The 19,706-nt window shown below is 48.8% G+C and overlaps 1 protein-coding gene across 2 annotated transcripts in view; it reads left to right on the forward strand.

Moving 5' to 3' along the window:
- SCD5 (stearoyl-CoA desaturase 5) overlaps positions 1-19,706 on the forward strand; it is a 126,673-nt gene that overhangs the window by 76,256 nt on the left and 30,711 nt on the right. For both annotated transcript variants that reach the window (NM_001114278.1, XM_084970623.1), the window contains 1 exon segment: positions 11,418-11,623. In NM_001114278.1, the coding sequence (NP_001107750.1) occupies positions 11,418-11,623 (206 nt within the window).

Genomic DNA, 19,706 nt, shown 5'->3' on the forward strand with positions numbered 1-19,706 from the left:
CCTAATACAGAAGGAAATTTTGAGCTCAAAACTCAAGGTGGGAGTTCCCGTCATGGCTCAGTGGTTAATGAGCCCAACTAGTATCCATGAGGACTCGGGTTCGATCCCTGGCCTTGCTCAGTGGGTTAAGGATCCAGTGTTTCCATGAGCTGTGGTGCAGGTTGCAGCCGCAGCTCGGGTCCCGAGTGGCTGTGGCTGTGTTGTAGGCCAGCAGCCGCAGCTCCGATTCAACCCCTCGTCCAGGAACTTCCGTGTGCTGCAGGTGCAGCCCTAAAAAGGCAAAAGACAAAACAAACAAAACACCCTCAAAAGGTGAACAGATGTGCATAGGCGAGGAAGAAGCGAGGAAGACGCTTGAGCAAAGCTGGAGAGAGAAGAAAGACCACGCCAGACTGCCTGGGCTCCCTGAGTGGTGGAAAATCAGCCTGGTGGGAGAAATAAAATGACTGGTCTCATGTGCTGCAAGTCCAGCTGCCTGTACATCTCTCACTGGACGTCTCTTAGACACCCCACATCAACATGCCTAAAGCCACAGTCGTGGCTCTGGCCTCTCCCCCAGACTACTCCCCGCCCAGCGTCCACCCCCGTCCAGAAGTCTGGGTTTCCTCCATGATTTCTGTCTCCCTCGTCACCCACCAGCCAGTGCTTTCACCCTTCTCTTCAAATTCTGCTGCTCAAGTATGTCTTGAATCTGCAGCCTCTCATCTCGGCCTCTCTCTGGTCCAAGGCATGACCGTGTCTTGCCTGGGCTACTGCAGAACCCCACAGACGGGGCTCCCACCTCCAGCACTTGCCCCTCCCCCGACAGCAGCCACACAGAACCGATTGAAAATTAAACCACCCTCTAGCAAGGAAACAAAGTCTTTCTGCGGCCCAGCATTGCCTTTGGAATGAAATCCAGCCCCGTTTTCATGGCGCGAAGGCCCTGTGTGATCAAGCTCTCTTCCGCCCGGGCTCTGTCTCACCCCACGCGGGGGTCCTTCAGTGCCGTGCTGACCCTGTCCACGCCAGCTGGCTTCAGAGTCACAAGGAAAAGTCCCAGTCCTCTGCCTGGAAGCCCCGGCTTCAGATGCCAGCCACAAGCAGGGGTCTCCAGGGTGCCCCCTACCTACACATTCAGGGGTTCCCACAATTCCCTCAGGTCAGTAATTTGCTAGAACACTTCACAGAACTGAAGGTGGTGCTTAGTGACTATTTTGGTTTTCTTATCAAGAATGTAAATCAGGACCAACTGGAAGAGACACAGTGGGAGATCGGGGAGGACCCCGTGGCGTCAGGGCACCACCCCTTCCCCGAACGTCGGTGTGCATACGTCGGTGTGCATATCAGCCGGGCGCTCCTCTGAGCCTCAGCATCAGAGCTTTTCGTGGAGTTTCATTATAAAGACCTGATGGATGAAGTTGCTGGCCTCGAGGCAGAGTTGAGTCTCTAGAGACTGAACCCCCTGATCGCAAGCTTGGTCTTTTTGGGGACCAGCCCCCATCTTGAAGTTATCCAGGGGTCCGTCCTGGGTCACCTCATTAGCATAATTAAGACCCTCCTACCACGGAGGAAATTCCAGCCGTTTTTGAAGCTCTGCCGGGAACCACTGGGGACAAAGACCAGCGATGTCCTTATTATACCCAGTAACTCCCAGACCACGCCCGCCTTCCCTCTACCTGAGCCAGTTCCCGTCTGTCTCTCACTCCCACCCAGCTCTTCCCAGCCTAAGAAACCGGTTAGAAAGCCCTTGCCCGTCTCAGGGTCCCCCTTGTATCTCCCTGTACTCATCTGCTTCTCGCCCTAATCCCAGTCCGTATTTGTTGTGTCTTCTCCATAAATACAGACTCCTGGAGGACAGGGCCTTGACCGTCTTGTTCTTTCTTTCTCTCCTAGCACATTCCTGCGCTCAGTGCCTCAGTGCGTATTTGTCAAGGGAAAGGCAAGAATGATCTGGCGGTTAAATTCGATTTAACTGTTTGCTTGCCAGGGAGAAGAAATGCTTAGGTTTGATGGGAAGAGTAATGTGGAGGGGCTGTCGGATCAGAGGCGAGAGGATGAGAGGTATCTGGGGACTATGGATACGAGGATTGCGACGGCGGTGAACCAGACAGATTGTGGGAGGGAAGGGCTGGCGGCAGGAGTCCAGGTAAAGCGATGAAAGCCTGAACAGGGGAGGTGGGGAGAAGGGGAGGGAAAGGGGGGAAATCTGAGGGTTTGTTTTTGTTTTTTGTCTTTTTAGGGCCACACCCGAGGCATATGGGAGTTCCCAGGCTAGGGGTCAAATCAGAGCTCCAGCTGCCAGCCACACAGCTGCCACCTGCCACATCCAGATCCAAGCTGCGCCTGCGACCTCCACCACAGCTCGCAGCAACGCTGGGTCCTTAACCCGCTGAGTACAGCCTCGATGGAACCTGCATCCTCACCGACACTATGTCAGGTTCTTTACCTGCTGAGACAGGACGAGAACTCCTGAAAATCTGAGATTTTTAAAGATAAATGCCCTTGGCGTTTTTTTCTTTCTCGCTTTTTTTATGTTGAAATAATTTCAGATTTGCCCAAAAAGTTGCAAAAGTACCACAGAGGACTCTGTATCCCCTTCACCCAGATTCACTCACTGTTAACGGATTTTGCCTCCTTGTGGCTTTACCGTTTGTTCTCTTTCTTTCTCCATGCGTGTGTGGTACATGCGTTCTTCTCTGTTATTTTCTTCCTGAATCGTTTGCAAGTAAGTTATAAACTTTGTGCTTCTTCATCCCTCAGAACTTCAGTGTGATTTCCTAGTGGGAAGGACATTTCGCCTGTACCAAGGCCAGGGACTGTAATGCTCATATCGTGCTGTGTCCAGAGTCCTAGCCCAGGAGCCAGGTCAGGGCCTGCATAATAATGAGTTGATATGGCTCTTCGGGCTCCTTTCATGTGGCAGAGTTCCTCGGTCTTTCTTTGATTTTATGACTAACATTTTTGAAATGTGCAGAGCAGTTATTTTGCAGAATGCTCTTCATTTTTGCTTTGCTCATAGTTCCTCAAAACTACACTCAGAGTCTGCATTTTTGGCAGGAATTCTGCACTAATGATCTTGTGTCTAGAGCATCAAACGAGAGGCGTCTGGCGTCACTTCGTCACATTATTGGTGGTGTGAGCCTCAGTCACCTAGTTCAGCGGTGTTTCTCCACTGTGAGATTACTGTTTGTCCTTTTGTAATCAGTGGGTAATTTATGCCGAGATACTGTGAACCTGCGTAATTTTTTTTTCATCAACCTTTTACCTTATGCCTTTCTGCTGAGTCTTGCCTGAATTGGTTATTGCCATGGCACCTGCAAAATGGTGATTTTCTAACTCCATTTTTTTCTTCTACCTTCATTGGTTGGTGTTTTACTTCTTATTTACTTATCATGGGCTCATGGGCTCTTAATTTATTAGAGGGATTTTAATCCATTCCTGTTATTTGTCTTAATGCCCCAAATTATTCATCTAATTGCCCTAGTTTGTTCAGTGCGAGACACTGCAATTAGACTCCTATGTCCTTTTAACGCATCCCCATCGGTTTTGGGGCCATTCCTTACTTTCTGGCGTAATAAAACATGCTAAGTTCCTCGTGTGCTTGTCCTGGCACGAGCCGTTTCACCAAAGAGCCCTGATTCCTTTTAGTGGGAAATGGTATTTAAAACCAAGGTCTGGGAACAAGGTGTGTCCACTGCTCCTGGGCTGTTAGTGTTTCTCAGGCTCTTTCTTCCCTGGAATTTTGACTCATCGAGTGAAGGAGAACCAGGTTAGCAGGCCCACACAAAAGTCGCATCATGGACCACAAAGCCCTCCAAACCCAAATTGGAAGGATTTGCATAAGGCAAACTAGTCTACCAAGAGGACTACCTGAGCCATCTTAAAAATATGTGTTAAAACAGGTATTTTTAAAAAATATGCCTTATTCTAAGACGTTCTCCTGGTAAGAGATTTAAACACTGGATAGTAAAACAAAATATGACACACCTCTTTCCTACTTTGCAGTCTTTAAACTCTGTCAGCAAAGGCTTTTTAAACCACCACAGTTGGCCTTTCACTGTTTGCCGAGCTCCTAAAACCTCCCCGGGCTGAGTGCCACAGGAGGGCTCGGCCGCAAGCGGGGACTTGTTCTCTCGAAGCTGTAACTTGCCAGGTGTAAAGCTGCCAGGCCCTTCTTGGGGACTTTCTGGGCTCTTCTCACACATGGGCAGTGCTGTCTCGAGGGAAATGGGTCCTGACCCGGTGTCAACGCTGGGGAAAGCACCGAACGTTCTTCGCTGTTCGAATAGGACCGAGTTGCGGTTGAACCGCAGGAGATTAAATTCAGACCCAGAGACTGAGAAGAAATCTACTTCACACGAGCCTTCGGGTCCCTAAAGGGTAGCGGCCACTTTGACGCCCTTGATAGAATGACTCTTCCCAACAGGACGCCACTGCTTATAAGACACACACACACCCACCCACACACACACACACATGCGCGCGCGCACACACGCATGCACACACACGCACATACATACATTGTACTCTCAAACCTGCTGACCTGCTGGTCCTAGTTTCTTTTTCACCACCGCCTAGAAACAAAGATGTATCATGAGTACAGGTGGAATTCCCTTTGGCGATGTTTTGAGGCCACCTGGTAGATTTTCCCTCCTGGAACTTTCAGCAGCACACAGTTGAATTAGGGCACAGAAGGGCCGTGTTGTGTCTGGTCAGAAGCACGCATCTGTTTGCAGCTGTAGAGGGGAAAGCCCGTCAGAGATTCTGGTCTCAGATGGTTGAATGGGATGAGCTAATGCTGCTTACGGTCGGCCTTCATTTTGCTACCCAGAGGCAGTTCCCTCCTGCCATTTAGAGGATTCAAGAGTTTATTTTGAACATAAAGGAGTTGGGGGAAAGTCGTTCTGATGGAGCAGGTTGCTTCATAATCTGCTTCAGTGGAGCTTTTGAGATTGATTACCTTTTGCTCGAGTCCCAGAGAACACTCGAGGCTGTGCTTATGGAGAAAAATCACCATGTGATCCGTTTCAATTTCTGCAGTCTCAGCAGGGACCCTGTGTCGGGATGTTATCTACGAGGGAGAGTGAAGTGATAGAGGTGCCAGATACAGGATGGGTTTCAACGCGGACACTGTCAGCCTGGTGGGAGTGGGGTTGTTTGGCGCGGATAAGAACAAAGACAGAAGAAAGGTGATGTAACTACAATCGCTGACTGGACCCCTAGATGCATGTAACTGCTTCCTAGCATTTCCTAACACAGGGCGGATGGCAGACGCCAGGCTGTTTTGATTCAGAGTGTAGAAACGTAAAAATAATTTGTTTCCCTCATACTGCTAAAGAAAAGCTTGATTCTACCAGAAATTTCGAAAATACAAACTAAAAGAAAAATTAAAAATCACCCACTGTCCCACTTCCCAGCAAGAACGGCTGTAAATAGGTTGACATATACGTCAACATTTTTCTATGCTTAAATGCACATTGTTACTAAAAACGCATTCATTACTGTATGATTTTGAAAACTGTCTTTTATTTTACTTTCTGCCTCATCTCTCCATGTCAATATCACTATATCCTGTTTTGTCAATGAGTTTTCTAAGATAAAACCAACAGATAGTCTTGTAAAAAATTTCAGAATATAGAATAAAATGTAAAAGTCTTTCTTCTACCTCTTCCTCTTCCTCCCCTGCGGTAGCCCTAGGACTTTTTTCTCTCTTTTTATTTATTTATTTTTTAAATTAGTTAAACTCTCCTGTCTTTTTTTTTTTTTTTTCCGCTTTTTAGGGCTGTACCTGCAGCTTATGGAGGTTCCCAGGCTAGGGGTCTAATTGGAGCTGTAGCTGCCGACCTACACCACAGCCGCAGCAACGCGGGATCCGAGCAGCGTCTGCGACCTACATACACCACAGCTCACGGCAACGCCGGATCCTTAACCCACTGAGCAAGGCCAGGGTCGAACCCGCAACCTCATGGTTCCTAGTGGATTTTGTTTCCACTGCACCATGATGGGAACGCCTCCTCTCTCTTTTTTAAAATCAAAGTATAGTTGATTTACAATGTTGTGCTAATTTCTGCTCTACAGCACAGTGACTCAGTCATACTATATATACGTTCTTTTTAAATGTTATTTTCCATCGTGGTCTATCCCAGGAGATAAGACTTTTTTTCTTAATATTTCTCTCCAGAAATTTTCTATGTACACACACACACACACACACACACACACACACACACACACACACACAGTATTCAACTAATTTATGTATCACAAGGTACTAAGTCAAATCCTGGTTTGTGGAAATTCAGGGTTTTTCCAAGTTTTTGCTTCAGTGAGCATCCTTGTGGTTAAATCCTTGTACCCACCCATGATTATTTCCTTAGGATAAATGCCAGGAAATGAATTGCACAATTTTAACGCCTTTGATATCTGCGGTGCATTTGCCCTTCGTGTGGTCTGTGCCAATCTCTCACCCTCACCCATAGGCAACACTGAATTTTTAGATACCTTTCAATTTTAACACACAAACAAAAAAGTATACGTGCGGCGGGTAGAACTGCCCTGCCCGTGAGCACTTGAAATGTGGCTGGTCTGAAGTGAGGTATGCTAGAAGTGTGAAATACACACCCAGTTTCGAAGAATTAGGACAGAAAAAAAAATCGTGTAAAATATATCATTCATGATTTTATGCTAATAACAGGTTGAATGATATTTTGAATATATTATGTTAAGTAAGAGTACGTGAGGAAAACAACTTGCTTGTTTGTTTTCACTTTTTAAATGCGGCTATTAGGAAAACGTAAGTGCCGTGGCTTGCGGTGTATGTCTGTTGGAGACCAAAGAGGAGGGCCGTCCAGGCTTCTCCGTGGATAAGAAAACCTACCACCGAGCGGGGCGCGCCCAGCTGACTCTCTCCTCTTCTCCTGCTCCCTCCACCCCCATCCGTACCTCACTTAGAACCAGCGCTCTTTATTTATTTTTTAATACATCTTGCTGGAGTGTAGTCGGCTGAGAAAGCTGTGTTCGTTTCAGGTGTACAGCAAAGTGAATCAGTTATACATATATCCATTCCTTTCTTTTTCTTTCTTTCTTTCTTTTTTTTTTTTTTTAATGGAAGTTCTCAGGCCGGGGTCCATTCGGAGCTGTAGCGCTGTAGCTGCCGCCGACACCACAGCCACAGCAACTTGGATCCGAGTCGCGTCTGTGACCTACACCCCAGCTCATGGCACCGCCAGATCCTTAACCCACCGCGCAAGGCCAGGGATCGAACCCGAGTCTTCGTGGATGCTCGTCAGCTTCATTTCGGCTGAGCCATTCCTTTCCAGACGTTTTTCCCATGCAGGTTATCACACAGTATTGAGTAGACTTCCCTGTGCTACACCGTAGGTCCTTGTTGCCATGTGTTTTACACACAGTGGTGCACACCTGTCAGTCCCGCCTCTCCAATTTGTCCCCTGCCGCTGTCAATCTCACCTCTCCAATTTGTCCCCTGCCGCAGCATTTCCCCTTTGGTAACCACGAATTTGACGTCAAAATCTTGGCGTCTGCGTCTGTTTTGTAAGTTCTTTGGTGTCATTTATTAGATCCCTGTATGAGTGATCTCATCTGAAAGATGGCTGTCTTTCTTCGCTAAGTGTGACCATTCTCCGTCCGACCTTCTTCGCTAAGTGTGACCATTCCTAGGCCCATTCATGCTGCTGCAGATGAGCCAGGGCTCTTTAGAACGGATGTCGCTGCCTTCACCACAGCGATTCTTGGTCAAGAATGATCCATATCCGTAAAAGTGGCAAGTGTCCGCTTTTGAAGGGAGTGGGACAGTGTGTTCAGACGTGAGCTACCAGAGCCAACTGTTAGGTGCAGACTCTAAGTTGCAAATTCAGTCCTCTGTTAACGGATGTGTTGGAAAGCGTGCGTGTTTAGGCTTCAGGGCTGGCTGTGGAGCTCAGCATCCTGCCGAGGCGTGCACACGGAGAAAGACAAACCCCGTGTGACGTCTCTCATGTGTGGAGTCTGAAATATGGCACCGTGACCCTGTCTACAAAACGAACAGGTCATGGACACGGAGGGCAGACCTGCGTTTGCTGGGGGGCGGGGGCTGGGGGTGCTGGCGGGAGCTTGGGCTTGGCCGATGCAGACGGCTACCTTTGGAACAGGCGGGCAGTGGGGTCCTGCCCTCCAGCATGGGGAGCCGTGTCCAGTCTCTTGGCTTAGAACATGGTGGAAGACGAACCAACAAAAGACCCCAACGAGAACAGGTGTGTAGGGGTGGCTGGGTCACTTGGCTGTAGCAGCAGAAACTGGAGGAACACTGTAAATCAACGATACTGTAATGAAATTAAAAAGAAATTTTAAATGTGTGCACAGAGCACAGACAGATCACGCAGACTTGACAGCCAGTTGGTTTCCTTGATGGAAGGTCGCTGTCTCCCTCTGCGTGAAGCCCACTCTTTCCAGGCAAGGGCGATGGGTCTGTGTAAACACCCAGCGACCAGGAGGTGGCTGGGGCTGTGGCAGCGGCTGCAGGCACCTGCCACCCCAGGTTTGCTCGGCCGTCTCTCCGCCCCGGCAGCCCTTCCGCACAGACTGACTGTCCCAGACGCACCTTCAGCAAACGCAAATGCGCTTCACAGGCTGGCTCCATTCTCAGTCCCTTGGCCATCAAATTGAAATGCAAACAAAAGGGCGGGAAGAGGCTCAGGGCCAAACATGCGACGACGCTTGCTCCCTTTCTGCCCTATCGTTGGCTTGTGTCTTGTTCTTGGAGTCATTTTTTGCTGGACTCGACTTTAGAGTTCAAAACAAGACAATAGCAGAAGGCTTTTGAAAATGCACCTCAAAGTATGTTTGGCTCGATTGTACGTTTGATCATTGGGAATGTGGCCCCGATTCTTGCCTCATCCCACGGCTTCTGTCAGGAAGGCGTCCAGGTAGAGGAATTAACATAAAGAAATAGCTCTGTCCTAACTTGTCTTCATCATCATTCTTTTGTTGTTGCTGAAGTATGCTTAATTTTAGGAGGAGGATGTTTCTAGCCCTTTGGAATGCTCCATTTAGAGTTTTTGTAAAATTGCACGGAACTAAATTAAAGAACCAGCGTAAACTTTTAGCAAGTGAAAGCAAGAGCTGTCTGTAATTTGGGAGAATGAGGGGCATGTCTTGGGGAAGGGAGCGTGCGCGAAGCACAGGAGCGCCATCTCTGTTCCATGACCGGCTGGGCCTAGCGGATGAACGTGGGTAAATGTCTGCTAAGCCTTAGTTCTGGCATCTGTGAGCTGGGGCAGCGTGTACCCTCCCTTCTTCTGTGTTCACATGGGTTTGAAATAAAAGCAGTAAACCAATACAGAAGGAAGAAATTATTCCTTGGGCTGCAGTTCCATCCCCACTCCCGATTCTGTGATTATAAATAATAAATGTTTTCACTCGTTCCACCCGCTGGGAACATCTAAAGACCTCTTTCTTATCACAGGAAGCCAGGCTATAATTTTCGCCTTATACAGGCTGCTAAGCACCTTTTTCCCCACTTTATATTCAAAGACAAGCATATTCTCAAGGTCTCTCTACCTTCCCTCTCGTGGTGCCATTACGAAAGGGTTCAGCCAATTTTAAAAGTTGTCAGCGGTGCAATAAGCTGAACAGAGTTTTGGTTTCTCTAGGTGAGCCAGAGAAACCAAAAACCAAAAAGAACCCTTTTTGGATTAAAACAAAAAAATAAAACAAACTGTTAGGACTTTGGGAATAAAAAACAGTTCCATCTCTTCTCATCAGCAGGATGAAGCCAGTACTTGTGAAATGGCAAATTCCTAGTAAAAGCATGGTGAAGTACTGAATGGTATCATATGAAACATGCGTACCTTTCTGAAAAGGCTTATACACTATATACACTTATTTTTGTTTTCAGATTAGAGTTGATCCTTGAACAACTCAGGGGTTAATTTGCGTCCTTTTTTTTTTTAAATTACAACAATCATCACCACCAGATTTTTACAGCATTTCCATCCCACAGCCTCAGTGCATCCCCCCGCCCCCCCAGCCTGTCTCATCTGGAAACCATACGTTTTCCAAAGTCTGTGAGTCAGTATCTGTTCTGCAAAGAGGTTCATTGTGCCCTTTTTTTAGATTCCAGCAATCATCACGCCCACATTTTCACAGTGTAATTAGCCTGTGATTTATTGCCAGTCTTTCCCATCCATGGTTCCTCCATATCCTCAGATTCAATCCGCTTCAGACTCTGCAGTACAGCCATAGTTACTGTTGAAAATGTCTGCGAAGTTCAAAACCGTTTTGTTCAAGGGTCAACTATAATTTTCCTGTCAGAAGCACTTCCTTCCTAACCTCATTTGTCGTCTTCAAGTTTTGAAAGCATTATCAGATGAAAACAAAACGGAGTCTAAATGGCGAGTCTATAGGTCTCCCCGGTCCGTGGCCATGGATAAGGTTTCATTAACAATGTCAGCCCAGGAGTTTGGTGGCTCAGCAGGGTAAGGATCCGGCATTGCCATTGCCGTGGCTCAGGTTGCAGCCATGGTACGGGGTCGATCCCTGGCTGAGGAGCTTGCCCATGCAGCAGGGGCAGCCAAACAAAACCAAACCAAACCGATGTCAGCTGAAATGCTGCCCCGATAGCTCACCCAGGACCTCCAGCTCCTGGCACGCTCTCCCATCACCAGAGAGTAAACAAGCCGGTCCCCCACGTGGGCCTGAGCCCCACCCTCTCTGTGGTTTGGCAGAATCTTCTGGACTCTGGTGCTTCTCCATCCTTGGGCTCCAGAGTCTCTCTTGGGATTCCAGTTAGAGCCGCCGGCCCCTTAGGCATTGCTGCTTTTCCGCTTGGTGTATCCGGCCAAGTACACCAGACTCCCCAAGACGCCAGCGTCCCCTCCCCTCCCTTTCTGTGACACGCTGGTAGAGCAGTTCTCAAGCAGTATTTTTGGGCCCTGGTATTTTGCAGCGCTTTGGTGAAGGAGCTCTTTGGGTTTTTACTTGCTGGCTTCCTGTTCTCCGTGTGTTGGACGTGAAGCCCATAGGGGGAGGGGGCTAGAGAGGCTGGCTAAGAACCAGTCTCCTTTCTCACTTAAGATGGCACTCTCCTCGGACCACCAAGGCTTTCTCCTGAGCCTGGATCGCTCTATTCCTCAGCTGAATGATCTCCCAGGGGACAGGGGTAGCCCCCACTGGCACTTTCTTTCAAGTTCCCGCCCCTGGCAGGCGGGAACCTCCTGCAGGGGCACATCTCAAGCCCAAGCTAAGATCCCTACTAGGTGAGGCTGGATTCCTGTTTGGATGAAACCACCCCCAGACCAACCCCAGGGATTGAACTTGAGGAGGAGAGGAGGTGGGCGGGGGAGGGAGGCTGAGGGGTGGGGGCAGGCGGGAGGCTGGGAAGCCTGCCGGGGGCTCGGGGGTCCTTCGGCGCTTCACTCAGGTCTGCATTCTCTCTGCAGAACGACATCTTCGAGTGGTCCAGGGACCACCGCGTCCACCACAAGTACTCGGAGACGGACGCTGACCCCCACAACGCCCGGCGCGGCTTCTTCTTCTCTCACATCGGGTGGCTGTTTGTCCGCAAGCACCGGGATGTCATCGAGAAGGGGAGGAAGCTGGACGTTACCGACCTGCTGGCTGACCCTGTGGTCCGGTTCCAGAGAAAGTAAGTGAACCGGCACCGCCCGCCTCCCTCGGGGACGGGCTGCAGTGACATCCCCAAGCCGCTGGCCCCGAAGCACGTGACGGTCGGGTCTTCTTGTTGGGATTTCCGTTGGTTCCGTCTCTTTCGCTCATTGCAATTTCCCTCTTCCCCATTTGTTTGAATTGGGACTTGATTTTGGAATGGGTTTCCTTTAAGCCCACTTGTCATTTCCTTTTCGACCCATCCGCCTGGCTGATTTCCTGGAATGTGACTGTCGTTTTTTTCCTGTTTCCCGGGAGGCGAGGAGGACAGAGATGACTGCTTTATTTTGCAGATAGACTTGAGTCCAATGGGACTGGACTCTGTTGGGGGCCCTGCTCTCTTCTCCCAGAATTCTCTTGGCTCAGTGTCTCCCCTCCCCCACTCCTGGCGGTGGAAACCCCAATAGGTTTCTGGGCAGAGACCCACGTAACAAAGAGCCCCAAGGTGCTTGTGTGCACGAGTGGTGTCAGCTGAGCACATTCAGTCCGTGCGCATGTGCATCTATTTTCAGCCAGACGAGGCGAAAGACCCCTGTGATTATGCTGGCAAGTGGAGCTCGACCTCCGTTCACATTTTAAGTAGGGAGCTGGCACGGGCTGTGCCCATGCTGGTCTGGATCTACAGAGTCGGCCACGATGAGAGCACTCCTGAATGGGTTCGTTGCCCCAGAGCAACGGATTTATGTGCAAAGAGGGACAGTTTTTGGATCCCCTCTGGTGGAGCCTTGAGATGATATGATGAACAAGGGGGTCACTGGACACCATCTCCACTGAGAGGCAGGAGTCCTTTGAGGACTTATCCAAACAGTGTCTCCTGAAAATGGAAATAGAGGCTGGCCTTTGACACAAGAGACCCTTGCATGAGAGGAAGGACGGCTTAGAGATGTACTCATCCCCACCCCTGCCTCTCCTCTGACCTGGGAGCCAGTAGTAGCACACACATGGTGAGATGCCGGCTGGGGGAGACAGAGGCCCAGGCTCGTACTGACTCCCCACGTACCAGCGAAACGATTGACGGCTCCAAGGCTCTGTTTCAGCTGTAAAATGGGAATAACAGTAGTACCCTGTCTCTTACAGTTTCAGTAATGAGGATATAATGGGGAAAAAACATTGGGAAATGCCTGGCACGAAGTCAGAGCTTAGATCAGTGATGACCCCTTTTTTTCCTTGGCCCTGCCTACATACGGTATTGAACCTGTGCCACAGCAGCGACCCGAGCCGCTGCAGTGACAACACCACATCCTTAACCCACTAGGCCACCAGGGAACCCCAGCGATGACTCTTATCCCACAGGCAGCGGCTACTCCAGAGGATTCTGTGTCTTTCCAGCCCTGTCTTCTGTTGATTTCATCATAAGGTCTCTGTTTTCCCTTGGTACAGCTCTTTCAGGTGGATACAACTGGTACCGTACCCAAAAGTTTATAGTCGAGAATAACGAGATATTTTTCAATGACCAATCACACAGTTTGTTGATTTTGAATTTTTTCCCATGAGGATAACACAGGAAAATCTGCAAAATTCAGAAAAGTAGAAAGAAAACCATCCACAGTCCTGACACATGAGCGCAGCCACTGTGCAGGTTCTGCAGCGTCTCCTTCTATATTTTATGCATATATTTGATACATTTTACATGACAGCAGTCATACTGCTTATGTAATTTTACGCCTCGCTTTTTCGCTTCAGATGATCTTGTGGGCACCATTATCCTGGGCTGCGTGAGTTCACCATTTGCGTGTCATGGTTTATTTAACCATCGCTCTACGCTATACGTCATTTCCAATTTTGTGATACAAATGATGTTGCTCTCCAATTAGTGACGCCTTGGGACAATCAGACCTTAGATTAATTTGAAGAGCTCGGATGAGAAGAAGGCAGAGAGTCTTTTATTTTATTCATGAGAACTGAGCTGAATATAATAGTCTGGGTTTCTCTGACCATACAAATGGAAGATTTTTTTTAAGTAAAATCTTTTCCCTTTTTAAAAAAATGTGGGACCCTGATTCATGAGGTGTATACTCGTGGTACATACGTCCAGAGACTATTTCTAAATGCAGGCAGAAGAATGAAGACTGTTTCAGTGTGTTCCCTGAAGAGTTATCTGAGGACATGTTTCATCACCAGGCCAGTGACCAGAGGAGGGTGCAGCTCTCAGGAGCCATCCAGCCATGTCGTCACTCCACACCCATGACCGAGCTTCTGCTGGGAATCAGCGCTGAGGATACACCCTTAAAGACTAGTCTCAATCCCCCCGGAATTTGCAGACTAGCAGGGAACCCCCACATTAATGTACAGATAATTATACTCTAGAGAGGGATGTGCTATAATGAGGTAAAGTAAGATACCACAGGAACACAGAGAGGGGTCCCACCCTGCAGCCTGGAAGGAACTAGCCTCTAAGCCAAGACCTGAAAGCTTGGAGTTCCCGTCCTGGCTCAGCGGTAGCACACCTGACTAGTATCCTTGAGGACCCAGGTTCAATCCCTGGCCTCGCTCAGTGGGTTAAGGATCCGATGTTGCTGTGGCTGTGGTGTAGGCTGGCAGACACAGCTCCAATTCAACCCCTAGCCTGGGAACCTCCATATGTCGAGCGTGAGGCTCTAAAAAAAAAAAAAAAAAGACCTGAAACTGAGAAGCAGTTCAGTGAAGAAGGGGCAGGGATATTTCTTATGTCTGTCGCTAGATAAAGCCATTGAACTTGAGAGCTGGGAGGGATCTTACAAATCAGCCAAGCCAGGCCTTCCATTCTTCCTGAGAAAATGGAGAAACAAAATGTAAACAGAAAGTTAGGAGCAGCGGTCCTGTCGGTCTGTTTGGGCTGCAGTGACAAGAGCGCTGTGGGCTAGGTGTCTTACTACACAGGAGACCTTTATTGCTCGTGGTTTCGGAGGCTGGGAAGCCCAAGTGCAAGGCACCAGCAGCTTCCGTGTCCCCGCTCCGTGGGAGCGCGATGCCTGGTTCACGGATGGCCGTGCATGCTGTGTCCTCACCTGGCAGGAGGGGGCTCTTGGGGGGCTCCTTCGCCAGGACCCTTATCCTGTTCACCCCCGAAGGCCTCATCGATTGAGGGTTCGGTTTCAACAGGGGGATCTGGGGAGGGGCGGGAACACTGCATTCAGTCTTTCGCAGGTACCCACGGCCCATCTCAGATTATTTGCTCAGCGTTTTGGATTTTGCTCTTGCTGTTTGCAAGGGGCTCCAGCAGTTCTCTGAAGTGGGGGTGGGCCCTCGGGGCCTTTGGTCCTTATCCAGCCCGGAGGAGGCGGAGATCCGAATTCCCAGATGCGGCTCGGAAGCACCGAACTAAAGGCAGAGGGCTTCTTCCGAGACAGCGAGAGGGTGGCATTTTCACGCCTGTGAAGCCAGCGCCACCCGGCTTGCCAGTCAGGCCCTGAGGAGTTGGGGGATGAGTCTCGGGGCTGGAGGCTGGAGCCGTGGGTCCCAGCAGCATCGGTACCGCCACGCCGGGGTTCCGTTCTTGCTGCCCCAGGCTGAGTGGGGGGGCTTCCTGAGAAGCCGAGAAAGGTGCCCAGCTTGTCTGGGGCCCAGCCCTGCACCCCATGTCTGGGCCCCCCTTAGAGAGCCCCCACCCACCCCACCCCACCCCACCCCACCCCACCCCACCGCCGCCGCCGCCGCCGCCGAGCGGAATTCTCTCTCTGCTCCTCTGAGGACCAGGGTTTGCGGCTGACCCCAGCCCCTCCCAGGGAGCCGTGTTTGTGCAAAGAGACCCAGCTGAACACTTGGAGCCTTTCCTCAAACGGGCAAATGTGTAAATGACAGAGACCCAGGATTGAGAGGCTCCTCCTTCAGCCGGGGCACCCACACCGGCACTGCGGTTGGTTGATCTGTGCTTGGCCGTCGCCATGGCAACGTACCAGAGAGAAGCTGGCCGCAGAGCCGGGCTTGGTCCACTTTCTCTTATACGGTCTAATAAAAGGGAGAAGACGGAGGCATTGTGGGCAACCAGAGATCAGCACAGTTCAAGCTACAGTTCCAACTTTTTGTCTACAAGATGGTTTTAGCAAGTCTGTTATAACACAGAGCTCCTGCTGTGGCTCAGCGGATTAAGAATCCAACATAGTGTCAGCAAGGATGCCAGGTGGGTCCCTGGCCTCGCTCAGTGGGTTAAGGATCCAACGTCGCCACGAGCTGTGGCAGAGGTCACATGAGGTGCAGTTGCAGCTCTGATTCGACCCCCCAGCAAGGGAACTTCCATATGCTGCAGGTGTGGCCACAAGAAGAAACAATAAAATAAAACTAAACTTTTTTTTAAAAAAGGCTGTCATACCAGGTAGTAAACTGGATCTGTTTAGGTTTTGCTTCATCAAGTTATGAGTGACGAAGAGGCAGGCATTAGGAGGTACAAGGGAGAGAAGCCAGTGGTGTCACACTGAGACCGCGGCAGTTCAGGTCCCTCCCCTGGGTCCCTGTCCTGGGTGCCTTCGAGGGCCGGCTCGTCCCCACGGGCTGATGAGATCAGAGGGAAGAGGGCGTGCCCTCTGGAACCTCCTCCCACTCCTAGACCGTGCCTTATGGTCCCAGGATCCTAGAATTCCCTGCCCAGATGGCTCTGAGCTCCCTGTCGGAGCCTCTGCCAGCCTGTCCTGGACTCTGTCCTTCTGGCAGGAAGTGTTTGCACCCAGGCCTGAAGCGTGGCCAAGAGACAGCGTTGGGGCTGAGCTTAGAAGCAGGAGCTTGGATGTCCACACCAAAGCAGACAGGGCTGGAGTGGGAAGAGAAGGGTTTGGCCACAGGCTGGAGGGCTCTGCCTCTGCTCTGGGCCCGGGTCCTGCACATGTTAGGGGGTGAGGCTGCAAGAGGCTACTCATGAGGCTGAGAGTTGGGAATTGAGAGAAGTTTGTTTCTCTCACATATGAGGGAATTGTGGCGGTCCAGGTTATGGCAGCAGCACAGGGCCGGGAAAGAACTGGATTCTCTTTTTCTTAATGGCCATACCGACGGCCTAGGGAGGTTCCCGGGCTAGGGGTCAAATCAGAGCCGTAGCCACGGCAACACCAGATTTGGGCCGCATCTGTGACCTACATCACAGCTGTGGCAACACTAGATCCTTAACCCACTGAGTGAGGCCAGAGATTGAACCTGCATCCTCACAGAGACGACGTTGGGTCCTTATCCCACTGAGCCACAGTGGGAACTCCTATTTTATTTTATTGCTTTATTATTTTTGAGGACTAGATTCTTTTATCTTTTCGCTCCATCGTTTTTAGCATGTTCGTTTTTTGGTTCTGTGGTCCAAGTTTATCACTAAAGCCCCACCCAAAAGGAAGTGGGGGGAAGCCCTGTTCAGCTGAGTCAGTTCCTACAAGGAGCTTTCCCAGAAGACACACACACACAGGCCTCCACGTACTCCTCGCTAACTGTATTTGCACTCCAGGGAAGTTGGGAAATGCATTTGTTGATGTGTTGCACCCTGAATAAAATCCTGGTTTCATTGCTACAGAAGAAAGCGTGGATTGATAAGGGTAACAGTTAGCGGTCACTGCCGTAGTTACTTGTTCAGCCTTAAGCAAAATGATTGGCAATCAGGAGCCACTCGATCTTAGAGCATTTTTTATAAAGCAAGTAGAGAGCCTGTCTCCCTTTAGTGAGCAGGAACCCAAATCTCAAATGGCTCTTCTCAGACAGCGGAATGAGGACCGAATCCGGAAGCTGTTTCTCCTAATGCTTTGCTTATCCCCTTGATTCCTGTCTTAGCTAAGGAATTCCTCTAGGAGTTACAAGCAGACACTGCCATGCATTGTTGAAGTAACTGACGAGGAAGCCAGTCTAGTCCAAACACAGGAGAACAGGGCCCCTGCCTCGTTGTCATGGTGATGGGATAAGCTAAGGGAAGATGGCTGGAAGGGTTCAGATGAGGAAAGCGCTTGTTTTGGTGCCCTGGGAAGAGATGAAGATGTGTAAATCTGGCCATTCCAGGAAAAGAAAATATGAAATTTTTTTTCCTTGAATAATTTTCTCTGCATCCAGCTGTAGTTGCCAGGAATTAAATGTCTGAATTTTGGAGGACCAAGGACTTGATAAAAATCAACCCAAGAGGCGTTAGCCGTGTTTAGTTCGATCCCTTTTGTTAGAAGTCGCTCACAGAGGTCAAACCTCCCTTTGCTGTCCATGTGAAACTGTTGGTCTTTCTGAGGAGACTTTGCTGTAGCCCAAGCAGCTGAGTGATCTCTGGGATACAGGACAGAGATGATTCAATACTGCAGTGGCAATACCAACACCACAACTTCCCTCTTTTAGCAGCTAAAAACCTAGACCCAGGAGAAACCAGTGTGGCATGTAATTCAAGGGCTCATTTTGACTTTTAAAAAATTTCCAAGTCAAAATGTCATTTGTTTGCCTCTGTAAGAGGTACTTTTCCTACTAGGTCTTTGGGAGAGCTTGCCTCTTTGTGTGTGTCTGTGTGTGTCTGTGTGTGTGTGTGTTTATGAAAATACATCAGTTCCTTTAGTATCATTCTCCTCCCCCAATGACCATCCATTTCTGTGTGTGAAAGTCCCCTGGCAAGATGAGGAGACTTCTTCTCAAATGTCTGGACTCTGACTACTTCGGTCACCAGCGTGTTAGACATATGAATGACCCGGTGTCAATGGATCCTGGAACTGCGCTTTGCAAAGTGTGATCGTAGCTTCATTGTTGATGATGACAAAGGCACCTTCCCCTTGGAATCACTTCAGTAGCCAACAACAGCTGCCAGTTATTAACCGCACACTCTGCGCTTCCATTACGTCTTTATCGCTGATCCTCTGAATAACTCGGTCATGTAGGCGGTGGCACCTGGATTCGGGACTTGAATTCTCAAGATTCTGGCTCCCCAGGGCCTTGATTAACCAAGTCAAAAAGAGTAGCATATGTTCGCATTAAATTATTCTTTCCCGAGTACAGTATTGCTGTACAACCAAAACTTATCTAGAAATCTTATCTAGTTTTGTTTTTTTTTTTTGTCTTTTTGCTATTTCTTTGGGCCGCTCCCACGGCATATGGAGGTTCCCAGGCTAGGGGTCGAATCGGAGCTGTAGCCACCGGCCTACGCCAGAGCCACAACAACGCAGGATCCGAGCCACGTCTGCAACCTACACCACAGCTCACGGCAACGCCAGATCCTTAACCCACTGAGCAAGGGCAGGGACCGAACCCGCGACCTCATGGTTCCTAGTCGGATTCGTTAACCACTGCGCCACGACGGGAACTCCTTATCTAGTTTTAATGTAAATTTTAAATAGTTATGTAGATGTCAAGGCGAGAGATTAGGTTGACATTTGAAAGTTTAGACTCACGAGATGAAAGATACTTTAGTGCAAGTAGATAATCATTCTCAGTAGTAGGTAGACGTTATCAGTTCCTGGTTCTCATTCTAGACCATGTTGAAAATACTCTTTTTGTATTTTCTTGGGATAAACAAATAATACTTCAAGTCAGGTGTATGGCTCCAGCCTCAAGGCTGCAGCCCGTAGAGAGAGTATCAGCAACCCTTATAAGAGGCTTCTATTTAATCTTTATTTATTTTCTGAAAAGTTACATCTATTACCGTTGGCTGATGCATCAGAGAAAAATTCTCCTTTTGCCTTTTTTTGTCTCTTCTTTACATATAGTAGGGGAAAAAAAAAAAAGTGGGAAAAATCTCTCATAATAGAAAGGTCATTTTCTAGTTATTATTTCTTCCAAAAGTTTACCTTTTGAAATTTCTCTAACCACTTGAAATCTGTATATTACCTTTTAAAAATATTGAAACAGAGCATAAGAATAAATCTATTTTTAGTACACAATGTAATGTAAGTTCATTGCAGAAAATTCAAAAAAATGCAAATAAGCCTTATAAAGTATAAAATAATTTGCGATACTTCCAACTTAGAAGAAAATTAGTTAAAATTTTAATGTATAACCTTCCAGAGTTTTTTTTAATGATCAGTGTGCTATGCTTTCTTTCTGCAAAAGTGTATTCATACATACTCTATATACTATTTAAAAGTGAATAAAATTAGAACAAATGTATTTAATATTTACCTTCATTATCTCATTTCCAGCCTCTGGTGTGTGTGTGTGTG

This window comes from Sus scrofa, chromosome 8, assembly GCF_054392235.1.
Source record: "Sus scrofa isolate SSC_HxYL_T2T_F1_AM1 chromosome 8, Sscrofa_HxYL_maternal_Yorkshire_Landrace_v2.0, whole genome shotgun sequence".
NCBI classification, from domain to species: Eukaryota; Metazoa; Chordata; class Mammalia; order Artiodactyla; family Suidae; genus Sus; species Sus scrofa.